General features: G+C 47.1%; 1 protein-coding gene across 3 annotated transcripts in view; it reads left to right on the forward strand.

Moving 5' to 3' along the window:
* ROR2 (receptor tyrosine kinase like orphan receptor 2) overlaps positions 1–19,772 on the forward strand; it is a 224,121-nt gene extending 204,349 nt beyond the window's left edge. The window contains exons 5-9 of one of the 3 annotated variants that reach the window (XR_009532858.1): positions 7,064–7,191; positions 11,215–11,529; positions 12,751–12,962; positions 15,889–16,091; positions 17,509–17,594. Coding sequence is in view for 2 of the 3 variants with exons in the window: in XM_060102451.1 (XP_059958434.1) it covers positions 7,064–7,191; positions 11,215–11,529; positions 12,751–12,996; positions 15,889–16,091; positions 17,509–18,954 (2,338 nt within the window). In the remaining variant the exon portion in view is untranslated. Of the gene's footprint in view, positions 1–7,063; positions 7,192–11,214; positions 11,530–12,750; positions 12,997–15,888; positions 16,092–17,508 lie in introns of all 3 variants that reach the window. The other 2 variants (XM_060102451.1, XM_060102452.1) reach the window with 2 other exon arrangements.
* The last annotated feature ends 340 nt before the right edge of the window (positions 19,773–20,112 follow it).

The following is a 20,112-nucleotide window of genomic DNA, read 5'->3' on the forward strand; positions in this document are numbered from 1 at the left end:
TGTTTGCAACTATTATTGTTTTCTGAACCATATCAGAGTAGGTTGCAGTCACTATACCCCTTTGCCCTTTAACACTTCAGTGTATATTCCCTGAGACCAACAGTGTTTCCTTACAGAATGACAGCTTCAACTTCAGGATATATGTCTTTGGATTGCCATTCATACTCCAATTTCTTTCATTGTCCCAGTAATGCTTTTTAGATCCCCCTGCCCCTGGGTACAGCTCCTCACCATGTTGCTTTAGTCCCCTTTACTCTGAAACAGTTCCTGGACCTTTCATGACACTGAGATTTTTGATAAGTGCAGAACGGTTATTGTGTAGAATATCTCTAAATTTGAGTTTGGTTGATGTCTACTCATGATTAGAATCTGGCTATGCATTTTTGACTGAAATAATGTAAGTGATATTTCCTTCTCAGGGTATCACATTTGGAGGTGCATGGTGTCAGTTTGCCCCTTATTGGTAACGTTAATTTTTCTCACTTGGTTAAGATCTGTTTTCTCATTATACAGTTATTTTTCTTTTTGTAGTAAAAGGTAATTTGCAGGGAAATCCTGCTAGGATTTTGATGGGGTGATACTGCACTTTGGGAGCATTGACTTCTTTAAACTATTGAGTGTTCCAGTCTATGAACATGGTATGTATTTCTATTTATTTGGGTTTTCTTTCCTTTCTCTCTGCAGTGTTTCAAAGTTTTAAGTGTGGAAGTCTTGTACATATTAGGTTTATTTCTACGTATTTTAACCATTTTAAGTGTATAATTCAGAGGTATTAAGCACAATCACATTGTTGTGCAATCATCACCACATCCCTCTCCAGAGCACTTTCATCTTCCCAAACTGAAACTCTGTATCCATTAAACAACAACGCCCCATTCTTTCCGCCCCCAGCTCTTGACAACCACCATTCTACTTTCTATGAATTTGACTACTCCTCTGTGTATTTTTAATACTATTGTAAATGATAATTTTTAAAAATTTCATTTGCTAATTGGTGCTCAAATATAAAAATATAATTGATTATATTGTCCTTATCTTGTGGCTTTACTAAATCCATATTAATTTTTTTAATTTTTAATATATTCATGAGAATTTTCTATGTAAATTATGATATCTATAAGTGAAGACAGTTTTATTTCTTCCTTTCTAATCTGTAAGCCATTTATCTATCTATCTACCATCCCCTATCTATCTATCTGTCTCCTTATTGTAATGGTTAGGACTTCCATGGCGATGTTGGGTAGAAGAGGTAAGAGCAGATAGATATCTTTGTCTTGTTTCTATATCTATGGGGAAAATGTTCCTTATTTCACCATTAAGTAAGAAATTCATTGTAGGTGTCTCATAGATGCCCTTTTATTAGATTGACAGTTATTTTCTTGAAAGTGTTGATAATGAATGAGTGTTGGTTTTGTCAATTGCTTTTTTTCTTTTTTTAATATTAACTGAGATTATTACATGGTTTCTGTCTTTAGCTCTGTATTTTCAGTGATTGGTTTTTAAATGCTGAAGTAACTTTGTACTCCTGGGTTGACCCAGTTTGGTCCATTACTTATTTCTATATTGTCTTTTTATTTTGCTGGGTCCAGTTTGCTGTTGTTTAGTGGAGCATGTTGCCCTTTTGATCAGGGGGCATATTGGCTTATAATGCATGGAACAGACTTGTCAGCTTTTTATATCAAGTTTATGTTTGCCTCATAAAATGAACTAGAAAGTATCTCTTACTCCTTTATTTTCTGAAAGAGTTTGTGTAAAATTGCTGATGTTTCTTCCTTCAATATTAGACAGAATTCACCAGTTTCTATTATTTGGGGCTGGAGTTTTAATCATGGGAAGGTTTTTGACTACAACTCCAAGTTCTCTAAGAGATTTAGGGCTATTCTGAGGTTTTATTCCTATTTGTACTAATTTTGGTATATTGTCATTTGTCATTTTTTCTAAGTTGTTGGATATATATATCTATGTTCATTTATTATCTTTAATATCTCTAGAGTCTTTGGTGAGTCCCCTTGTGCATTCCTGATATTGGTAATGTGTGTTTTCTCTTTTATTAATCATTTTTTCTAGGTGTTAGCAATTTGGTTAATTTTTTGAAGAATCGACTTTTGGCTTTATTGATTTTTTTATTGTTTGTTTTCTATTTTATTGATTTCTGCTCTCATCATTAATATATTTTTTTCTAATTACTTCAGGTTTAACTTGACACTCTTTTTCCAGCTTTTTAAGGTGTAAAATCTCATCTAATTTAAGCATTTAAAGCTATAAAGGTGTCTCTTAATTACTCTTTTAGCTTCATTCCACGATTTGGGGTATCCTGTTTTCATTTTTCATATGTTATATATTCTCATTCCATTTAAAATACCATTTAATTTTTCTTGCATTTTCTTTTTTGAACCCAAAGGTTATTTAGAAGTGTGCTGTTTAATTTCCAAATAGTTCGAGAGTTTCTAAATATATTTTTGTTATTGATTTCTAATTTAATTTTGTGTGATCAGAAATTTATGGTTTCAGTTTTTTAACATATTGTGAGTTATTTTATGGAAAGCATATGGTCTGTCTGGGTGAACGTGCCATGTACACTGACACATGTATGCTATCTTGTCTTGTTGGGTATATTGCTCTAGTTGTCCATTGGGTCAAGGGGGTGGTTAATGTTTCTGTTGCTTCTTCACTAATTTTTTTTGTTGTTTAGTTCAGTTAATTGCTGAGAGTCAGGTATTAAAATTTCCAACTATAATTATGGATTTTTCTGTTTTGTCCTCTAGTTCTGTCAATTCTTGTTTATATATTTTGAAGCTCTGATATTAGGTGCATTCATGTTATGTCTTTTTGCTTAATAGACCCTTTTATTTGAAAGAAGTTTTTGCTGAGTATGGAATCCAGATTCACAGTTCATTTTCTCTGCTAGTGCCTTGAAGCTGTCATTCCCTTGTCTTCTGTTTTGCTTTGTTTCTGATGAGGAGTCAGCCATTATTTTTTATCTCCCCCCTTTTCTATTTATCCTAGGCTTTTAGCAAGTTGACTGTGACATCAGCAGGTGTGGTTTCCTTTGTATTTATTCTACTTGCTTTTCACTGATCTTCCTTGGTTGGTGTGTTACTGTATTTTAATGAAATTTGGGGAAATTTTGGCCATCACTTCTTCAAACCTTTTTCCCAACTCCGTGAATCTCTCCCCTCCTCTTGGGATTTGATTGTACATAAGTTAGACCTCCTGTACTTTCCTGTAGCTTACTAAGGCTCTGTTTAATTTTTGGTAAATCGTCTTGTCTCTCTTTGTTTCAGTATGGAAATTTTCCATTGACCTGTCAAGTTTACCAATTTTTTTTCCTAGCTTTATCCAATCTATTGTTAATATCATACCATGAATGTTTTATTGGAGATTCTATGTTTTAGTTCTTCCAGTAGAATCTTTTACAGTTTCCATCTCTCCTGCAATCACCCATATCTTCATTGTAGTTTCTTCTGTGCATTGTTTACCATACTTATAGTTCCTTAAAGTGCTGGTCTTCTAAGTCTAACATCTGGGTTTATTTCTCTTGACCATGGGTTATATTTCCCTGCTTCTTTACATGCCTGGTAATTTTTTATTGTACACCAGTCATTTGTACATTTATTGTACACCATACATTGTGGTTTATACTCTAGGTTTTGTTACCTTCCTCTGAAGAGTGTTTTGTTACTGCAGCTTCTTACATTACTGGCAGGTCACCTGAAGCTTATGGAGTTTATCACTTTTTGTTGAAGCTGTTGCTTCCTCTGCTTCACTCAAGCAGGAAGCCTGTTTATTGCAGGCAGACCCTCTCATAATAAGAATAATAATTAAGAAATGGTTTAACCACTTTTAACAAAAAAAACTGTTTGGGGAAAATGTTACCTTCCTACACAATGTGTAACTACATTTGAGTTTTGGTATTGAGTACTTTTCAACCTCAAAGGAGCATACTTTCCTTTAAGGTTATTCATTATTTATAACAAGGAATTTTTCTAAGGTTTTCTTCAAACCAGTTTTGTTTTTAGCAGGTACCATTGCAGGGAAGGTGCTGACTGGCCCCACCATCTCCTCAGCCGTTTGTGAAGAAGCCCTTTCTATCACAATATGATGGCTCCTTTTTCTGTTTCCTCCCAATCTCCTACTCCTTTCCCATTGCTTTTTCCCCCCGATTTGTAGTTCTCTCTCTCTCTCTCTCTCTCTCTGTCTGTCTCTCCTCCTTTACCATGAACGTGTTGGTATACAAGTTACTTCTTCATCTGTGTTATTAGTGCCTGGCAGCATTAGAAATGGAGGAGATTTCCAAAATTGAGTTTCTATCACATTGATGTTCTGAGATTTGGTGAGCATGCTTGTTTCACTTGTGTGGTTTAAAGGATTTTATAGAAGGCAGCTTCCGTGTCAGCACTTTTCTTTAGTCTCTGAGTGACCAGTTTTACAGACTTACTCCAGCTCTGTCACTCTTCAGAGGTCCTAAACAATGCCAGGTGAAGATAAGACATAATTCTGTTTGAAACTGAAAAGTAATTCCCACTTGTTTTCTCAAAATTCAGAAACCTGAAAGATGTCATTGTCCAACCGTTTCTGTTTGCGTTTTTGGACATTCTCTAAAATTCAGATTAGATGCCCACTGAGATGAGTAAGCTGTGAACACGATGTGATGGGCTTGAGCCCCTTCTCAGTGTGTCTTCCCTGCATCCTTGTTGCTCCCCCATCCTGTGGGCACCTGACCAGTGGCCAGGGAGAAGCCCACAGTGAGGGACTGGGCTTTCTATTCCTTGACTCTTGAGGCAGAGAAGAGAAATTGCTTGCTCTTGTGGGGGTCACCCAAGGGACTAACTGAATCAAATCTCATACCCTAGGTGGGCTGATGTTAATAAGCACATGCACATCTTCATGCGTTTCCTGGCATAGCAGGCAAGTGACCTAAACCCAGCCTGCAAACTGGGACACAGAGCTCACACACCGGGGCAGAGTTGACTTGCACTTGTGTTTGTCTATTTGGCAAGTGTAACATTGGTTTTAGTTTAATCAGCAGTTAACTCCAGCTCACAAAGGGTGAGAGAGGGGTGGGTTGGGTGTGTATTGTTAGCATATGTGCTTGCTTATTTAAGCGATATTTAAGGAATCCTTGACCCAAAGAAATAATGGCCGGTGAGCTTGAGAGAAAGGGCATCCGGCTCTTACTGACACCAGAATCTCCTCTTTTAGATTATTTATGGCTCCAGGTTCTTTTCTTTGAAAAAGAAATTTTCTTCAGGGGCTGAGAAGACAGCAGAGGAGGGAGAGAGCCAGAGGTGGCTGAAGAGACTGTGTCCTGCCAGATCCTTTGTCTCCACTGTTATGAGCCTTCAGACTTCACATTTGTGAGAAAGCTAAGACAGGGATTCTTAAAGTCCATTTGGTTAAATTGGACACAACCCAGATTTCATTTGGGGATGGTCCAAATCAATGTAGGGTTGATGACAAGTGTTAGGCTTATGGCAGGTGGAGGATTTGCTAGAAAACAAGTGACTTAATTACAGGCCTGAGGCACTTGCCAAGCTTGTCCTGGGAGCTCCCGACCCCTCTCCTTTGCTCCCCAGCAGACGGCAGCCCTAATATATGTGCTTTGGCCCACTTTTACTGTCTCCTTGGAGCATCCTCAGGGCTACTTTAAAAAGCACCTAGGTGCTTAGAATGACTGATTTTATTGGCCAAAGGCAGGACTAACAGGTTTTACTGAGAATAATTTAGCATAGACTCCAAGGGGACGTGTGCAGGCTGTTCCCTACAGGCTGGGGGGAAGGTCGCACTGCAGGGCAAGTGGGAGGGCTGTGCTTTTGAGAGTCTCCCTCTCTGTCCCCCGTATTTATACATGTGGTCTGCGCTATGGAGCAGTGGCGAGGTCACCACTCCTCTGTGGTGTAATAAGCACATCTTGCTGTACAAACTCTTTGAGGCCCTGCCTGACTTTTCAGAATCCTCTCCATTGCTTTCCTCTGTTTCAAAGAAATCTCTCCTACAGTTTAATAGTAGAACACAGTTTCTGAATGAACATCATTTTCATAAAAGCGTTGCTTGCAAACAATGGAAGTTAATAGGGGTGTAATGTTTCTGATGTAGTTTAAGACTACGATGAAACATGTTAATTGTTAATATTCTGCATGTATTTGAACACAGGCATGAGCACGTACCCACCCATGTGTACACTTCATATTTATAATCCATCTTTCATACTCAAGTTCCTTTGTTCCATCCCACCCGACCTTAAAGATGCTGGGTTTTTTTTAAGTTAATAGACTTTATATTTAGAGCAATTTTAGGCTTACAGAAAAATTGAACAGAAAGTACAGAGAGATATCATGTACCGGTTCCTCATGTACCGGTTCCCCACATCTGTACATACAGTTTCCCCTATCAGTAACATCTTATGTCAGTGTGGTGCATTTGTTATAGTTAGTGAGCCTATGTTGATACATTATTATTAGCTGAAGTCTATAGTTTACATTACAGTTCACTCTTGGTGTTGCGTATTCCTTGGGTTTGCACAAATGTATAATGACATGTTTCCACCATTATAGTATCATACAGAGTAGTTGCACTGTGCTAAAAATCTCTGTTCTCCTGTTCACCAACCCTCCCCCCACCCTTTGGCATTCACTGATCTTTATACTGCTCCATAATTTTGCTTTTTCTAGAATGTCATAAAGTTGGGATCATACAGTATGCATGCAGCCTTTTCAGATTGGCTTCTTTCACTTAGTAATGTGCATTTAAGTTTTCTCTGTGTCTTCTCATGTCTTTTCTTGATAGCTCATTTCTTTTCAGTGCTGAGTAATATTACATTGTACTACAGTTTATCTATTCACTGTGGACATTTTAGTTGCTTCCAGGTTTTGGCAGTTATGGATTAAGCTGCTATAAACATGCATGTGCAAGTCTTTGTGTGGACAGAAATTTTCAGTTCATTTGGGTAAATGCCAAGGGACAAGATGGCTAGATCATCAGATGCTGAATTTAAAAAGAAAAGAAAAAAATTGGGGGTATTTGACACCTTCCAGTGCACTTACAGACCATGTGTTTTTACCAGAGACGACTACCATGAGGATGGATTCTGCCAGCCTTACCGGGGAATCGCCTGTGCACGTTTCATTGGGAACCGGACCATTTATGTGGACTCTCTCCAGATGCAGGGGGAGATTGAAAACCGAATCACAGGTAGGAGCGCAGACCTTTGTTCTGAGACAACGAGCACGCACGCAGCTGCCTGTCGCCACGCTGGTGTGTTTTCAGTCCCACTTGGGTGTTTTGTTGGTTATGACCTTGGACAGTGAGTCCCTGTGCCCTGGCTCCTGCAAGAGAAAGGCAGAGGTCTTTTTCAGAAGCAGTTGCAATTACCACCACGGTTTATCCTAAAATGTTCCCATTTGTATATGAAAATTAGCAAGTACAGTCTGCTTAGAATGTACCAACACACTGAATTAAGTCAACCACGTGGGTCCGAAGGCCTGCATTGCCTTGTCCTCACCGCGTGGCCAGGCCGGCACCTGCCACATTCATTCTTGGTTCTGCTTTTCCTGACTCTTGTGCCTTCTTGGAGTTATGCTTGATTAAACGGTACCCAGGCCTGATTTTAGCTGTTGGAGACAGAAGTTCCAGGCCATCGGCTGTGCCTGGGGACACTGCAGTGAACTCAGACTCCCGTAGGCCCCCGGTTTGCAGGCATAGCCAGGTCTTTGGGTACCTGCTCCGTTGTGTGAGAAATGTCGCAGATCATTTAGGAGTGAAGCTGCTCGTTCTCTGTCATTTTAGAAGTTACTCTCTCTGGTTGGTGGTAGTCCTCACATTGATGTCAAGGACTTCCTGGGGGAAAGCCCTTGAGAAGTGAGAAAATGAATTAGACCAAGGCCCCCAAAAGCCCCCCTCCGCCTCTCTCTGCTCTCCCCACAAGCCCAAACGTTTTCTCTCCAGACTATAAGGAATGAGGAGGATCTTGTGAAGATGGCAGGTGTCCCCGTTGAACTACATCCTCTGCACAGTGGTTCTTGACCCCAGCCAACTTGCGATGTGGGGCTCCCGGTGATTCTGGAGGGATTTGTGGAGGGGCTGGCAAAGCACTGCCCTGGTAAGGGCACAAAGGAGGCCCCCAGGTAGAAACTCACATAGGTGACACTGATGTCCTAAGTTTAGGTCAACCCTGGCTTTGTATTTCACCCACAGTCTGGAGGGTCTAAGGTCATGATCACAGAGGAGGGGCCTGCCTGACCCATGGTTACAGAGCCCCCTGAGGACAGGGCCAGGTGTCCAGTGAGAATGGAAGGGCACTAATGGGACCTGGAGATCTTGGAAGATGCTATCTTGGTCCAATGGGAGAATCTTTTGAAATTGTTAGTATCTCTCATGGAAAAGCTTCTTATGCCATTTAAAGCAGAACTTCTCAAACTTTCTGACCACAACATACAGTATCAATAAAAAGTATATTTTACATCGTGACTTAGTCTACATATACCTCTACTTCATAGAACTGAAATGGGTTACAGGAAACAACATTTTCCCTGAACAAAGGCAGTGAGTGCACTGTGATTTTTCTCTTCAGTTTTATTTCATTAAAGAAAAAAGTTGGTTCCAGCCTTAATGCGAACCATGCACTCCGACATCCTCTCTTCTGTTCTAATCATCTTTTAAAACACTACCCGCAGACTCCAGAATTAATTTTATATCCCAGTAATTGGCAAACACTGATTCAAGGCACAAGATTGCCTCTCAATTATTTCTTCAGGAATTGTTTAAAGGATTAACAAATCAGATGTCTAAGCAGACTCATTTTTATAGTAGTTTTTAGGTACAAGTTTAGAATGAGTGTTCTCTATATTTGTGTATTTTTGAAAAAATAAATGTGAAGTTGCTCTAGACTGACTGACTTGAGGTTTAGAGACTGCATTGGTTGTGGAGATAGTCTATTTGGAGAGCGTGCTTGTAAGAACTCATTCCAGGGACTCTGGAAGCTTCCCAGGAATGGGCCCCAGAACCATCAGAGTGATGTGCTGGGTGTAAACAAAAGCGGAGATATGATGGTTGGACCTCCTCGGTGCCTAGAACCATCTTTCAGAAATAAGCCCTCACGGGATAGGTTCTGGGGCGGGGGTAGGAGAAATCCTAAAAGGGTCAGCCTTGACATCCTATCAGTTGGTACCCCAAAAGCAATGCCATGTTTGGCTTTCTTAGGTCTTTCCCTGCCTGGGGGTCGAGTGCAACACTGGCAACAACCCTCTTGGTAGTCAGTTGCCAGCTCACGTGATGGGACTGAACTGGGTTCAGACTTGGTTCGTCAGCTAACTCCAAGAGACCCTGCACCTTAACCTCTTACCTCTCCATTCCTCAATTTTAATATTGTCCAGAAGGGACCAGAGGACTAAGGATGATGTGAGCAGCACACTACAGAGTGCCTGGAACCCAGCGCTGCGTGCAGCGCATGGACACAGCCTGTTACCAGACCCTCGTGGACCATTCACCTCACGTGCTGTTTTATTGGCTCCCTGTGGGCTTTCATTCCCCAAAGTGTGGCCTCAACAGATCCCTTGACAGATCAAGACCCAGGCCCAGAAAGGACTGAGTGACTGACAACCCTGTAGTAAATGAAAGGGCAGGGCCAGAACTGGGCTCCCATGCCAGCTCATCTAACCCAATGCCTGCCATGGGTGGCTGGTGGGTCCTTGGGGTGGGGTGGGGGGGCGGTGTGGGAAATGGGTGCCAGCAGCGCCACCTGCTGGCCACAGTGGACATGGCACTACAAGTCATGGGTGGAGCTGGGGTGTCCCAGGAACTAAATTCCAACCTCTCTGGTATCCTCCTCCCCATCTCAGCAGGGTGTGTAGGCAGAGGCGCCTCTTTTTCTCCAGCTGTCCAAGATCAGATCCTTATAAGCAGGTCCTTCATAGGTCAGAGTGGCGTGGGCCTTCTGCCGTGGGCATGTATGGGGCAACTGATGCTTTCCTTTGAACCCTGACTGCCACAGCCCTGAGGAGAGCGCCTGGAGCGCACGCCTTCCCTCCTGCCACTGGCAACTCTGCTCCCACTCACCTGCCTAGACTTTGTATCTGCAGCTCCCACCCCCTTCCCTTCTCCACATCAGGTGTCAGGTTCTTCCCATCAGGCTCCATCTTGTGACGTCTTGCCCCTAAAAAGCAAGCCAGCCCACCCTGGCTCCAGACTCTCCTGCGACAGCCTGCTTCTCTGCTCTCCTTTATCACAAAGCCCTGCCCCTCTCCCCACTTAGAACCTCCTCCAGCAGTTTCTTGGCTCTCCCCAGACTCTACCTGAGGGACTCCCCTGCACCCCCATTTGTCATCTTTTTTTTTTTTTTTTTTTGCGGTACGCGGGCCTCTCACTGTTGTGGCCTCTCCCATTGTGGAGCACAGGCTCCGGACGCGCAGGCTCAGCGGCCATGGCTCACGGGCCCAGCCGCTCCGCGGCATGTGGGATCTTCCCGGACTGGGGCACGAACCCGTGTCCCCTGCATCGGCAGGCGGACTCTCAACCACTGCGCCACCAGGGAAGCCCCCCATTTGTCATCCTACTCCTCCTTGGGCTGCATATGTCACAGGGCAGATCGTTCGTCTTTCTGGCACACTGTCTCCATCCCCTGGGTCATCTCCCTGGCCAGGCCTCCCCTCTTCTCACAGGCCCTGAGATGTCAGGAAGACCAAGGCTTGGTCCTTGGGCCTCTGCTCCAGTCTCTCCTTCTAGAAGCCACTCAGCCCACAGCTCTACCTACCGCCATGTGCTTGCAGAGCCAGTTCATAGCAGGACCTTAGGAAGTGGCTTTGGGTCTGATAACAGAATCTTCCTGTCATGGAAGTAGCCTCTAGCTGGATGAGATCTGGGGCCTAGTTTTCTTTCTTTCTTGTCTCGCTTTTGATGTTTGTAAATGAAGCCCTGGCACCAGGGACCTTCTTTGTCTGGTGCAAACCCGGGCGGCCTATGTGCTCCCTGGGGCCCTGCTCTTGTGAGAGCCTCTCGCGGCTGGCAGAAGACAAGGCGGAGGGTGGGGGGCGGCGGGGCACGGACAAGATGGGGGCCACGGACGCCGGGCAGGGTGGGTGGGACCAGGGGCCCTGGGAAGAGTGGGGAGCCAGGGCTGGAGATGAAACCAGGGGCGCCGGGCAGGCGTTGCCGGGCAGGGAGGGGTTGGTCCCAGGCAGGGCCCAGCGCACCCTAACGCCGGCCTCGCCGCCTCCGCAGCTGCCTTCACCATGATCGGCACCTCCACGCACCTGTCGGACCAGTGCTCGCAGTTCGCCATCCCGTCCTTCTGCCACTTCGTGTTCCCGCTGTGCGACGCGCGCTCCCGGGCGCCCAAGCCGCGCGAGCTGTGCCGGGACGAGTGCGAGGTGCTGGAGAGCGACCTCTGCCGCCAGGAGTACACGATTGCGCGCTCCAACCCGCTCATCCTCATGCGGCTGCAGCTGCCCAAGTGCGAGGCGTTGCCCATGCCCGAGAGCCCGGACGCCGCCAACTGCATGCGCATCGGCATCCCGGCCGAGAGGCTGGGCCGCTGTGAGTCTGTGCCCGCCCCCGAGGCCGGGGTCCTGCCTCTTAAGAGCCTGGGGACCCCATTCCATCCGGGGAAGTCTCACAGACCGGCCCCCATTCCGGTAGGGCAGTTGCGGGGTGGGGACTCGCCGTTGTCCAGTTCCAGTTGCACAGTCCTCCTGGCCCTGCCTGCTTGTGGGTCCCCAGTAAGTCACTCTACCCCGATGAGCCACAAACTTGGCTTCTCTAAGATGGGAGGACTTTCTGCGCCTGTCCCCAAAGCTGTGAGGAGCTTTGGGGGAGGCGGGGTCCGCTTCCAAGACTGCCTTGTGGTGCACAAGCATCTCTCAGCAGCTGACTAGGATTGTGGGCCTCCTTGAGGGGAGGGGACCCAGGGAAGAGATCGCCTCCCTCCCAGGCTTGGGAAATATTCACTTCCTTGGCGAGGCCAGGGTTACCGAGGGCGGCAGGTCTCCTCACCAGGGCAGTCAGAGCCTGGTCTACAGACCCACTGCACCGTCCAAATCCTGGTTGCCAGGCTGACTCCATGGGACCTCGGGCAAGTTGCTTAAATACCAGTTTCCTCATATTACACGGGGATAATAACTGCTGACCTCAGCAGCTGGAATGTAGATTACATGAATTAGTATTTAGAAAGTTCTTAGAACAGTGCCTGCACACAGCAAGCACGGTGTAACCGGTGTTCAACAAACACACACCCCAGGTGTGGCTCAGAGAGGCCCTGGGTCCCCCCCACCCCGGAGTGGAGTGAGCCTGGGGCTCTGTGCACAGGAGGCTGAGCCGTGCGTCCTCACTGAGGCTGGGCGGCCAGGCCTGGGAGTTTCTCTTCCCTCCTGCGTCGTTTGGTTTTGCTTCTAGTGCAAGTGAACATGGGGCTGGGGTTGACATCGTCATTGTGGAATGGGGGTGCCTGGTGAGTCCAAAGGTGTTTCAGGGCCATCGAATAACTTCTGACCAGTTATTTCCCCCATATATGTACCTGGTGCACCTGCCCATTTAATTTGTGGGCTTGGGACTGTATTCAGTCATTACGTCTAATGCTGCTTTCCTTGGAAGTGATGTCAAACTCTTTGGTCTTTTGGAAATTTCAGTGTGGGTACATCCAGGCAAAAAGGGGCTTTGTTGTTCCTTTTTGGAACAGTTGAAGAAGGGTGCTCCCTGGACCCCCAGAGGAGGGCGGCTTCCTCTTAATTTTCGGGCCTCCTGACGCATCTTCTCTCTCAGACCATCAGTGCTACAACGGCTCAGGCACGGATTACAGAGGGACGGCCAGCACCACCAAGTCGGGACACCAGTGCCAGCCGTGGGCCCTGCAGCATCCCCACAGCCACCACCTGACCAGCGCCGACTTCCCAGAGCTCGGAGGAGGGCACGCCTACTGCCGGAACCCTGCAGGGCAGATGGAAGGCCCCTGGTGCTTCACGCAGAATAAAAACGTACGCATGGAACTGTGTGACGTACCCTCTTGTAGTATGTATTCTCTCTCTCTTTTTTTTTTAAAGTGTTGACTGTGGGGTGTACTTTGTGATGATGTGCAACCGGGAGGCTGATAGCTCTGGGAGCCCCCTGCCCACACCGAGTTTCACCACCATGATTATTTGTTTTAAATAAAGCTGTTGCTGGTTGTAAAAGTATCTGGTCATTATAGGACGTTTTAAATTATAGAAAAGTCTGAAGAAGAATGTGCAAATCACTTCTAATTTTACCACTCAGCAGAGACTACTGTTTACATTTGGGGGCCCTTCTGCAGCCCTCTTTCCATGTGTGGTCCTGGGATATTCAGTTTGGCCTCTTGTTTCCCAGTGAACATTGGCATGCATTTCCCACTATTAGTGGAAATGCTTCCCATTACTATTACAACCAGCTTCTCAGACCAGCATCTGTAGCTGGGGCACAAGGCCTCCTGCGCGCCCTCCCTCGCCTCCCACTCTGCTCAGCTTTTACACGGAGCCGTAGAGAGTGAGGAGAAAATAGAACTTAAATCTCTTAACTGTTTGCCCTGCAATTTCTGTCCTAAATTATGACTAGGAGAAAAGTTTGTAGTTCATGGTTGCAAATTTTACAGACATCATTATCTCTGTGCAGGAATAAATTTTAAGAATGAAAAGTTTGGTAATTAGATTATAGTAAAGTTATTCAATGGAACGCTACAGTTGTTTAAAAACATTTCCTGCGAGGAAGGATGTTCATATTGACCTGTTAAGGGAAAGAAGCAAGCTGTAGGGCAATAGCTGTGTTGTGTCTTTTTGGTTTCTCTTTCTTCCTGTTCTTCTCTCTGTCTCTCGGTCTCTCTCCGTCTTTCTTTCATCCTCCTCCTGTCCCTCCCTTCCCTTTCCTTTCTCTCTCACTTTCCTTCCTTCCTCCCATCCTTCCTTCTTTCTTTCTGATAAAAGAAACAAAATGAGTGAAGGGTATGTGAGTGAGCACACATATGCACCTATATTTCATGGAAGAAGTTTTGCAAAGATAAACATCATACCTTCAGCAGTGATTTCCCATGACCTACAGATATGTTAAAACATAAGATGTTTTTACAATGAGCAGTTTTTATTTTTGTAATTAAAAATGAATCAAATCATAAAGAGAAATATGTATGTTCTTTGACCTGGCAATGCCATAGGAATCTTGTATTGCAGAAATATTTGCACTTAAAAGGCAGAAATGCAAGGATATTTGTTGCAGAATCACTTTTATCAGCCAAATGACAGAGTAATTGTTTACCAACAAGGGGTTGGATGATAATTGAAGTACATCCGTACCTTGGGACACTGTGCAGCTCTTGCAGAGTGCCTAATGCCGTCTGTTCTGCGAGAAACGTGGCCTGAGATATATTATTCTGCCACAAAACCAGGAGCAGGAAAACATGGATGATGTGATTCCATTAAAAATTCTATTTTTAAAAATTATATGAAACTGTTGCTTCTCTATGTCAAATTAGTTGAATATTGGTTATTTCATGTTCAACTTAAATATATACATAAAAAATTAAGTGAATACCAACCTATTAACAATAGTATAGCCTTTGGTGAAATTAGTTATTAGAAACATTCACTTTTCTCTAATGCTGTCAATAGAATTATTAATAAGCCTGTGTTCTGTTGGTGATTTTTAAAAGGTAATGATAAAAGTTAATGGTTTATAAACCTATGGATGGTGGTCACATCTCTCACCTTGGCCTGAGGGTCCTGGAATCTCCCCTTAGCCCTAATCGTGAAAAATGACCCAGAATCCCCACTGCCCCTGAGTCTTCTAAAATATCTGCCTCCTGGGTGGGGTCAGGAGAGTTGTGTGTGTGGTTGTATTTTATTTTTATCTTCTTTTGGAGGCTGGGGGGCAAGACTGGCTTTGGGACAAGGCTTCTTTACTATGGTGGTGGTAGTGGTGATTTTTAGAACTGAATTAGCTCTTTGGGGGACCACATGGACCAGAAATCACTTGTTTGCTTTCACATGGAAAGCTCATTACCCACTGGTCATAGGGAGGCCCAAGTCCCATGTGATTATTCACAAGGTTAAGGTGAAAACTGTTGTGGGGAGAGGGGCCTTTTGGAGGACTTGCCTTCCACATCACAGAGCAGAAGCCTCAACTCTCCCTCAGAGGGCAGCGCTGCCCACAGGGTTCCTGGCCGTCCTTTTTAGCCTTGCAGCCTGGGGCCCTCTGTGCTTTTCTGTAAATCCTGTAGGGGGAGACAGAGTATTGCTCTTCACCGTGGAAAAAAATGAAGGAAAAACACTTGGAAGCCTCAGACGGTTTGTACATCTTACCATTGTTTTTCAAGAATTGTTCTGCCCTTGCTGCTATTTGTTGGGTCAAACTCATTGGCTACCAGTGCTCTTCTAAATCAAATGCATTTTTAATTATTGCCTTAAAAGAATATGGGTTCATTGTACAAAAATGTGGAAAACCCTAAAATGTTGAATGGAGAAAAGGATCATTTCTAATGCCAGTATCCAGTTTCCTTCACTGAGGACAAGCATGTCCCATGTGTTTCATCGAGTTCAGTAAAGATGAAAAGTCAGAGCACCTATTTCCAACGGTATTCAAATTAGAAGGGAATGTGATGGTGGTGTTTGCTACTGTAAGACCTTTAGAGTTCGTTTCTTTTTTGAGCTCTGATTTCCTCTTTGTTTCCGTGGTGGGCAGTTCTAGATTGTGTTTCACAAATGTTTAACGGGATGTGCGTTTTTGGGTACATTACTTTTTTTGAGGTTTGGTTTATAATTTTGTCCCTTTGTGAAACGTACCCTGATTATCTACTTGTGCTTGAATATTGTAGCTGGAGGTGGGAGTGGGATGATGGAGAACTTCGAGTTGCAAACAGGGATGTTTTCAGAAAACTCATGAACGCCTTGCTGTTCACAGGCCCCCAAGACAGCAGCAGGATGGGAATTCTGTATATCTTGGTTCCGAGCATTGCCATTCCCCTGGTCATCGCATGCCTTTTCTTCTTGGTCTGCATGTGCCGGAATAAACAGAAGGCTTCTTCCTCCACTCCCCAGAGGCGGCAGCTGATGGCCTCACCCAGCCAGGACGTGGAAATGCCTCTCATCAACCAGCACAAGCAGGTCTCTGTGCCCCAGTATTTAAAGAGGCAGCTCCCCCAGGCTTAACCTCTACCTGGAGATTGGTTACCTCCAATTCTAGGTTTCTTAATTTGCTTGATACACAGCATGTAATTCTTTTAAACTGTCCTTCATTTTGCCGTTTCTTCTCTAAAATATACCAGGACGTTTGTGTCCTTAGGGAGTATATGGAAGGTGTGTGTGGACTTCACTGTTCTCCCTCGACGGAGACCAGCCATTTTAGCATGGGCCCGAATGAGCTGTCCTCACTTTGCTGTACTTCAGCTGTCCCCACAGGAGGACACACAAAAGAAGGGCTCAGATCACCTCCACCACTTGAGGGTCAACATGGTATTTTTAAGGGATGATGACCTGTTTTCCGGTCCGCTTGGGGTTGGGTTGGTTTTGCTTTGTTTTGTTTTACAGGGAAGGACACAGCAACAGTCCTGTAGTGGTGGTAGGGGGGCAGACCACCCCCAACCTGAGTTCTTAGGGTAGCGAGAACACACTGAAATGTATCACAGGAGGAGGTCTCTCCCAGCCCACCTAGCTTCAGTGAAGGGGGCATTTACATTATTTGAAAGTTTTGGGGGAAGACCATTTCCATCCAGGCTCTGAAGAGAGAGAGGGTGGACTCATTCAGTAGCCAGGAGTCACGGAGGGTTTGCTGTGGGTGAAGGGCTGGCAGGTGAGGGCACAGATTCCCTGGGGTTCAGAGAGCCTCCGAGGACGGGGGTCAGGCGCACAGAAGGGACGGGAAGTTGTAGAGGCTGAGACGCAAGGTTCAAATCGATTTCACCTGTGTGGTGCTTCTGTCAAGTGGCATCCACTGGAGAATCTAATCAAGAGGAAGCGGCAAAACAGGCCCTTGGAGGCACATCTGGAGAGCAGCTGGCCTGGACTCTAAAAATGACTCAGATCCCGGGAAGCACACCTCAGGGTTGGAGGGAAATAGACATTGCATCTTGTTGTGATGAACAGTGGTGGCTGGGCCTGTCGGTGGGCGCATAGCAGGGAACATCAGGAAAGGCCCTAAGTGGGGGACACAGCTGGGAGGGTGACCTGGGACAGCCGGAGTTCAGCATGGCTGCGGTGTGTAAATAGGTGTGCGCACATACACACCCTCACACATATAGTCTGCAGTGGTATCTTTTGGGGTGGGGACATTGTTTGCAGCCTGGTTGGGACCCTGTTGAAAGTTTCAGGCAGCCTCATGGTGTCGGAGCACATTTAAGAGCAGAGAGCATTGTGCGGGGCAGGCTGAGCCTGGGCCGGGTGGGACTGGTGGGTTCTCTGCAAGCCCAGGCTGGGGGGCGGCTCTAGGACTGCCCCCACCCCAGAATCCCCTCCCAGCTGTTCAGCCGTGCCTCCTCGCGTCTCGGTGGCAGAAATGTTTCACCGGAGCTTTACTTCTTGGCAGGCCAAACTCAAGGAGATCAGCTTGTCCACGGTGAGATTCATGGAAGAGCTCGGGGAGGACCGGTTCGGGAAGGTCTACAAAGGGCATCTATTCGGCCCGGCGCCGGGCGAGCAGACCCAGGCCGTGGCCATCAAGACGCTGAAGGACAAAGCGGAGGGGCCGCTCCGGGAGGAGTTCCGGCACGAGGCCCTGCTGCGGGCACGGCTGCAGCACCCCAACATCGTCTGCCTGCTGGGCGTGGTGACCAAGGACCAGCCCCTCAGCATGATCTTTAGCTACTGCTCGCACAGCGACCTGCACGAGTTCCTGGTCATGCGCTCGCCGCACTCGGACGTGGGCAGCACAGACGACGACCGCACGGTGAAGTCCGCCCTGGAGCCCCCCGACTTCGTGCACGTGGTGGCGCAGATCGCCGCGGGCATGGAGTACCTGTCCAGCCACCACGTGGTCCACAAGGACCTGGCCACCCGCAACGTGCTCGTGTACGACAAGCTGACCGTGAAGATCTCAGACTTGGGGCTCTTCCGCGAAGTGTACTCGGCCGACTACTACAAGCTGACGGGGAGCGCGCTCCTGCCCATCCGCTGGATGTCCCCCGAGGCCATCATGTACGGCAAGTTCTCTGTGGACTCGGACATCTGGTCCTACGGCGTGGTCCTGTGGGAGGTGTTCAGCTACGGCCTGCAGCCCTACTGCGGCCACTCCAACCAGGACGTGGTGGAGATGGTCCGGAGCCGGCAGGTGCTGCCCTGCCCTGACGACTGCCCCGCCTGGGTGTACGCGCTGATGATCGAGTGCTGGCACGAGTTCCCCGGCCGGCGGCCCCGCTTCAAGGACATCCACAGCCGGCTGCGGGCCTGGGGCAACCTGTCTACCTACAACAGCTCGGGGCAGACCTCAGGCGCCAGCAACGTCACGCAGACCAGCTCCCTGAGCACCAGCCCCGTCAGCAACGTCAGCAACACCCGCTACGGGGGCCCCAAGCAGAAGGCCCAGCCCTTCCCGCAGCCCCAGTTCATCCCCATGAAGGGCCAGATCAGACCCATGGTGCCCCCTCCCCAGCTCTACATCCCCGTCAACGGGTACCAGCCCGTGCCGGCCTACGGGGCCTACCTCCCCAACTTTTACCCGGTCCAGATCCCGATGCAGATGGCCCCGCAGCAGGTGCCCGCCCAGATGGTGCCCAAGCCTGGCTCCCACCACAGCGGCAGCGGCTCCACCAGCACGGGGTACGTCACCACTGCACCCTCCAACACGTCCGTGGCAGACAGGGCAGCCCTGCTCTCGGAGGGCACTGAAGACACGCAGAATGTCCCGGAAGACGTGGCCCAGAGCCCTGTGCAGGAAGCAGAGGAGGAGGAGGACGGCTCCGTCCCCGAGACCGAGCTGCTGGGAGACAACGACACTCTGCAGATGGACGAGTCTGAGGTCCAGCTGGAAGCCTGAGGGCTGCAGGGCCGCGGGGCGCTTGGGGGGAGACTTGGGCCTCCCTGAGGAGCGCGCCCCAGATACCAGTGGGCTGGAGTGCAGTCTCCTTGTCATCCTCTCGTGCACGGAGCAGCGCTGTGCCCACCTGCTTGGTTGGAGGGTCTTGTAGCCAATGGCTCCTGACAAGGCAGGGGTGGTAGGTAACCCAGCAGGACGCATGGTGACCCCCAGTGCCACCTACATTTCCCTGGAGGTCAGTCGGCCATGAGCAGTGCCTGTGCTCTGAAGGAAATTAGGTGGCATCTTCCCTCCATATTGCATACGGATTGAATATTTCCAAACATTGGGAAAACAGGCCTGCAAAAAGGCAGTGAGGTGGGACCTCGGGCTTTGCGATGCCCAGCGACTGGGCTGCTGCGTGAGAATGGAGGAGGCTGCTTTTCTCTCTGCTACCCCCCCACCCCCTGCCCACCATTAACAGTCTCCCTTCAGCCACCAAAGATTAGTGGGAACAGGTCGCGGCCGCCTGCCGCCTGTCAGAGTCTGATGAGAAAGGGGCTCCTGGAATGGGGGTTCCGTATTAAAACGAAATGTGCCTTAAAAGAAACCCACACAATTTTGTACTTCTGTGAAATGATTTTAACTATCCTGCATGTGTATTTTGCCCAGTTTTCTGGAATTCAAGGGAAAGTGTTTTTGGGGTTTGGAATGTTACAAAGGAGGCAATATTGTACAGAGCACAGTATTGTTATTTTTTTTCATTTTTTTTTTTAGAATCCTGTACAGACCTTAAATGTAATTTATATGGTTTTTGTATGCCATTTTCATTGAAGAATTTTGAGCTTAAAATAATGACTTCGTAATTTAACTGTTTACGTTACCCACATTGGGATGCCACTTGATTGTATATTGGTTTGCTTGTGTTTGTACCATATGTAAGCGAGGTCAGTTCATTTCGGAGCTCCTACGAGAGAAGGTGCACAGGCACGCCGCATCCAACACACGGGGTAGAGCGCACTTGTGTAGCTCCCACACCTGGTGTATCCAATAAAGCAAAACAGAAGGTTCGGTCTGCCCTCTGCAGGTCCTGAGGACATCAGGCAGCGGGAGGTGCTGGATGATGGAGGTGCCCAATGGTGATGATTTGCGCTGAGGGTTAGGGGGCTCATCCAGGAC

Source organism: Mesoplodon densirostris, chromosome 6 (genome assembly GCF_025265405.1).
Source record: "Mesoplodon densirostris isolate mMesDen1 chromosome 6, mMesDen1 primary haplotype, whole genome shotgun sequence".
Taxonomy (NCBI): domain Eukaryota; kingdom Metazoa; phylum Chordata; class Mammalia; order Artiodactyla; family Ziphiidae; genus Mesoplodon; species Mesoplodon densirostris.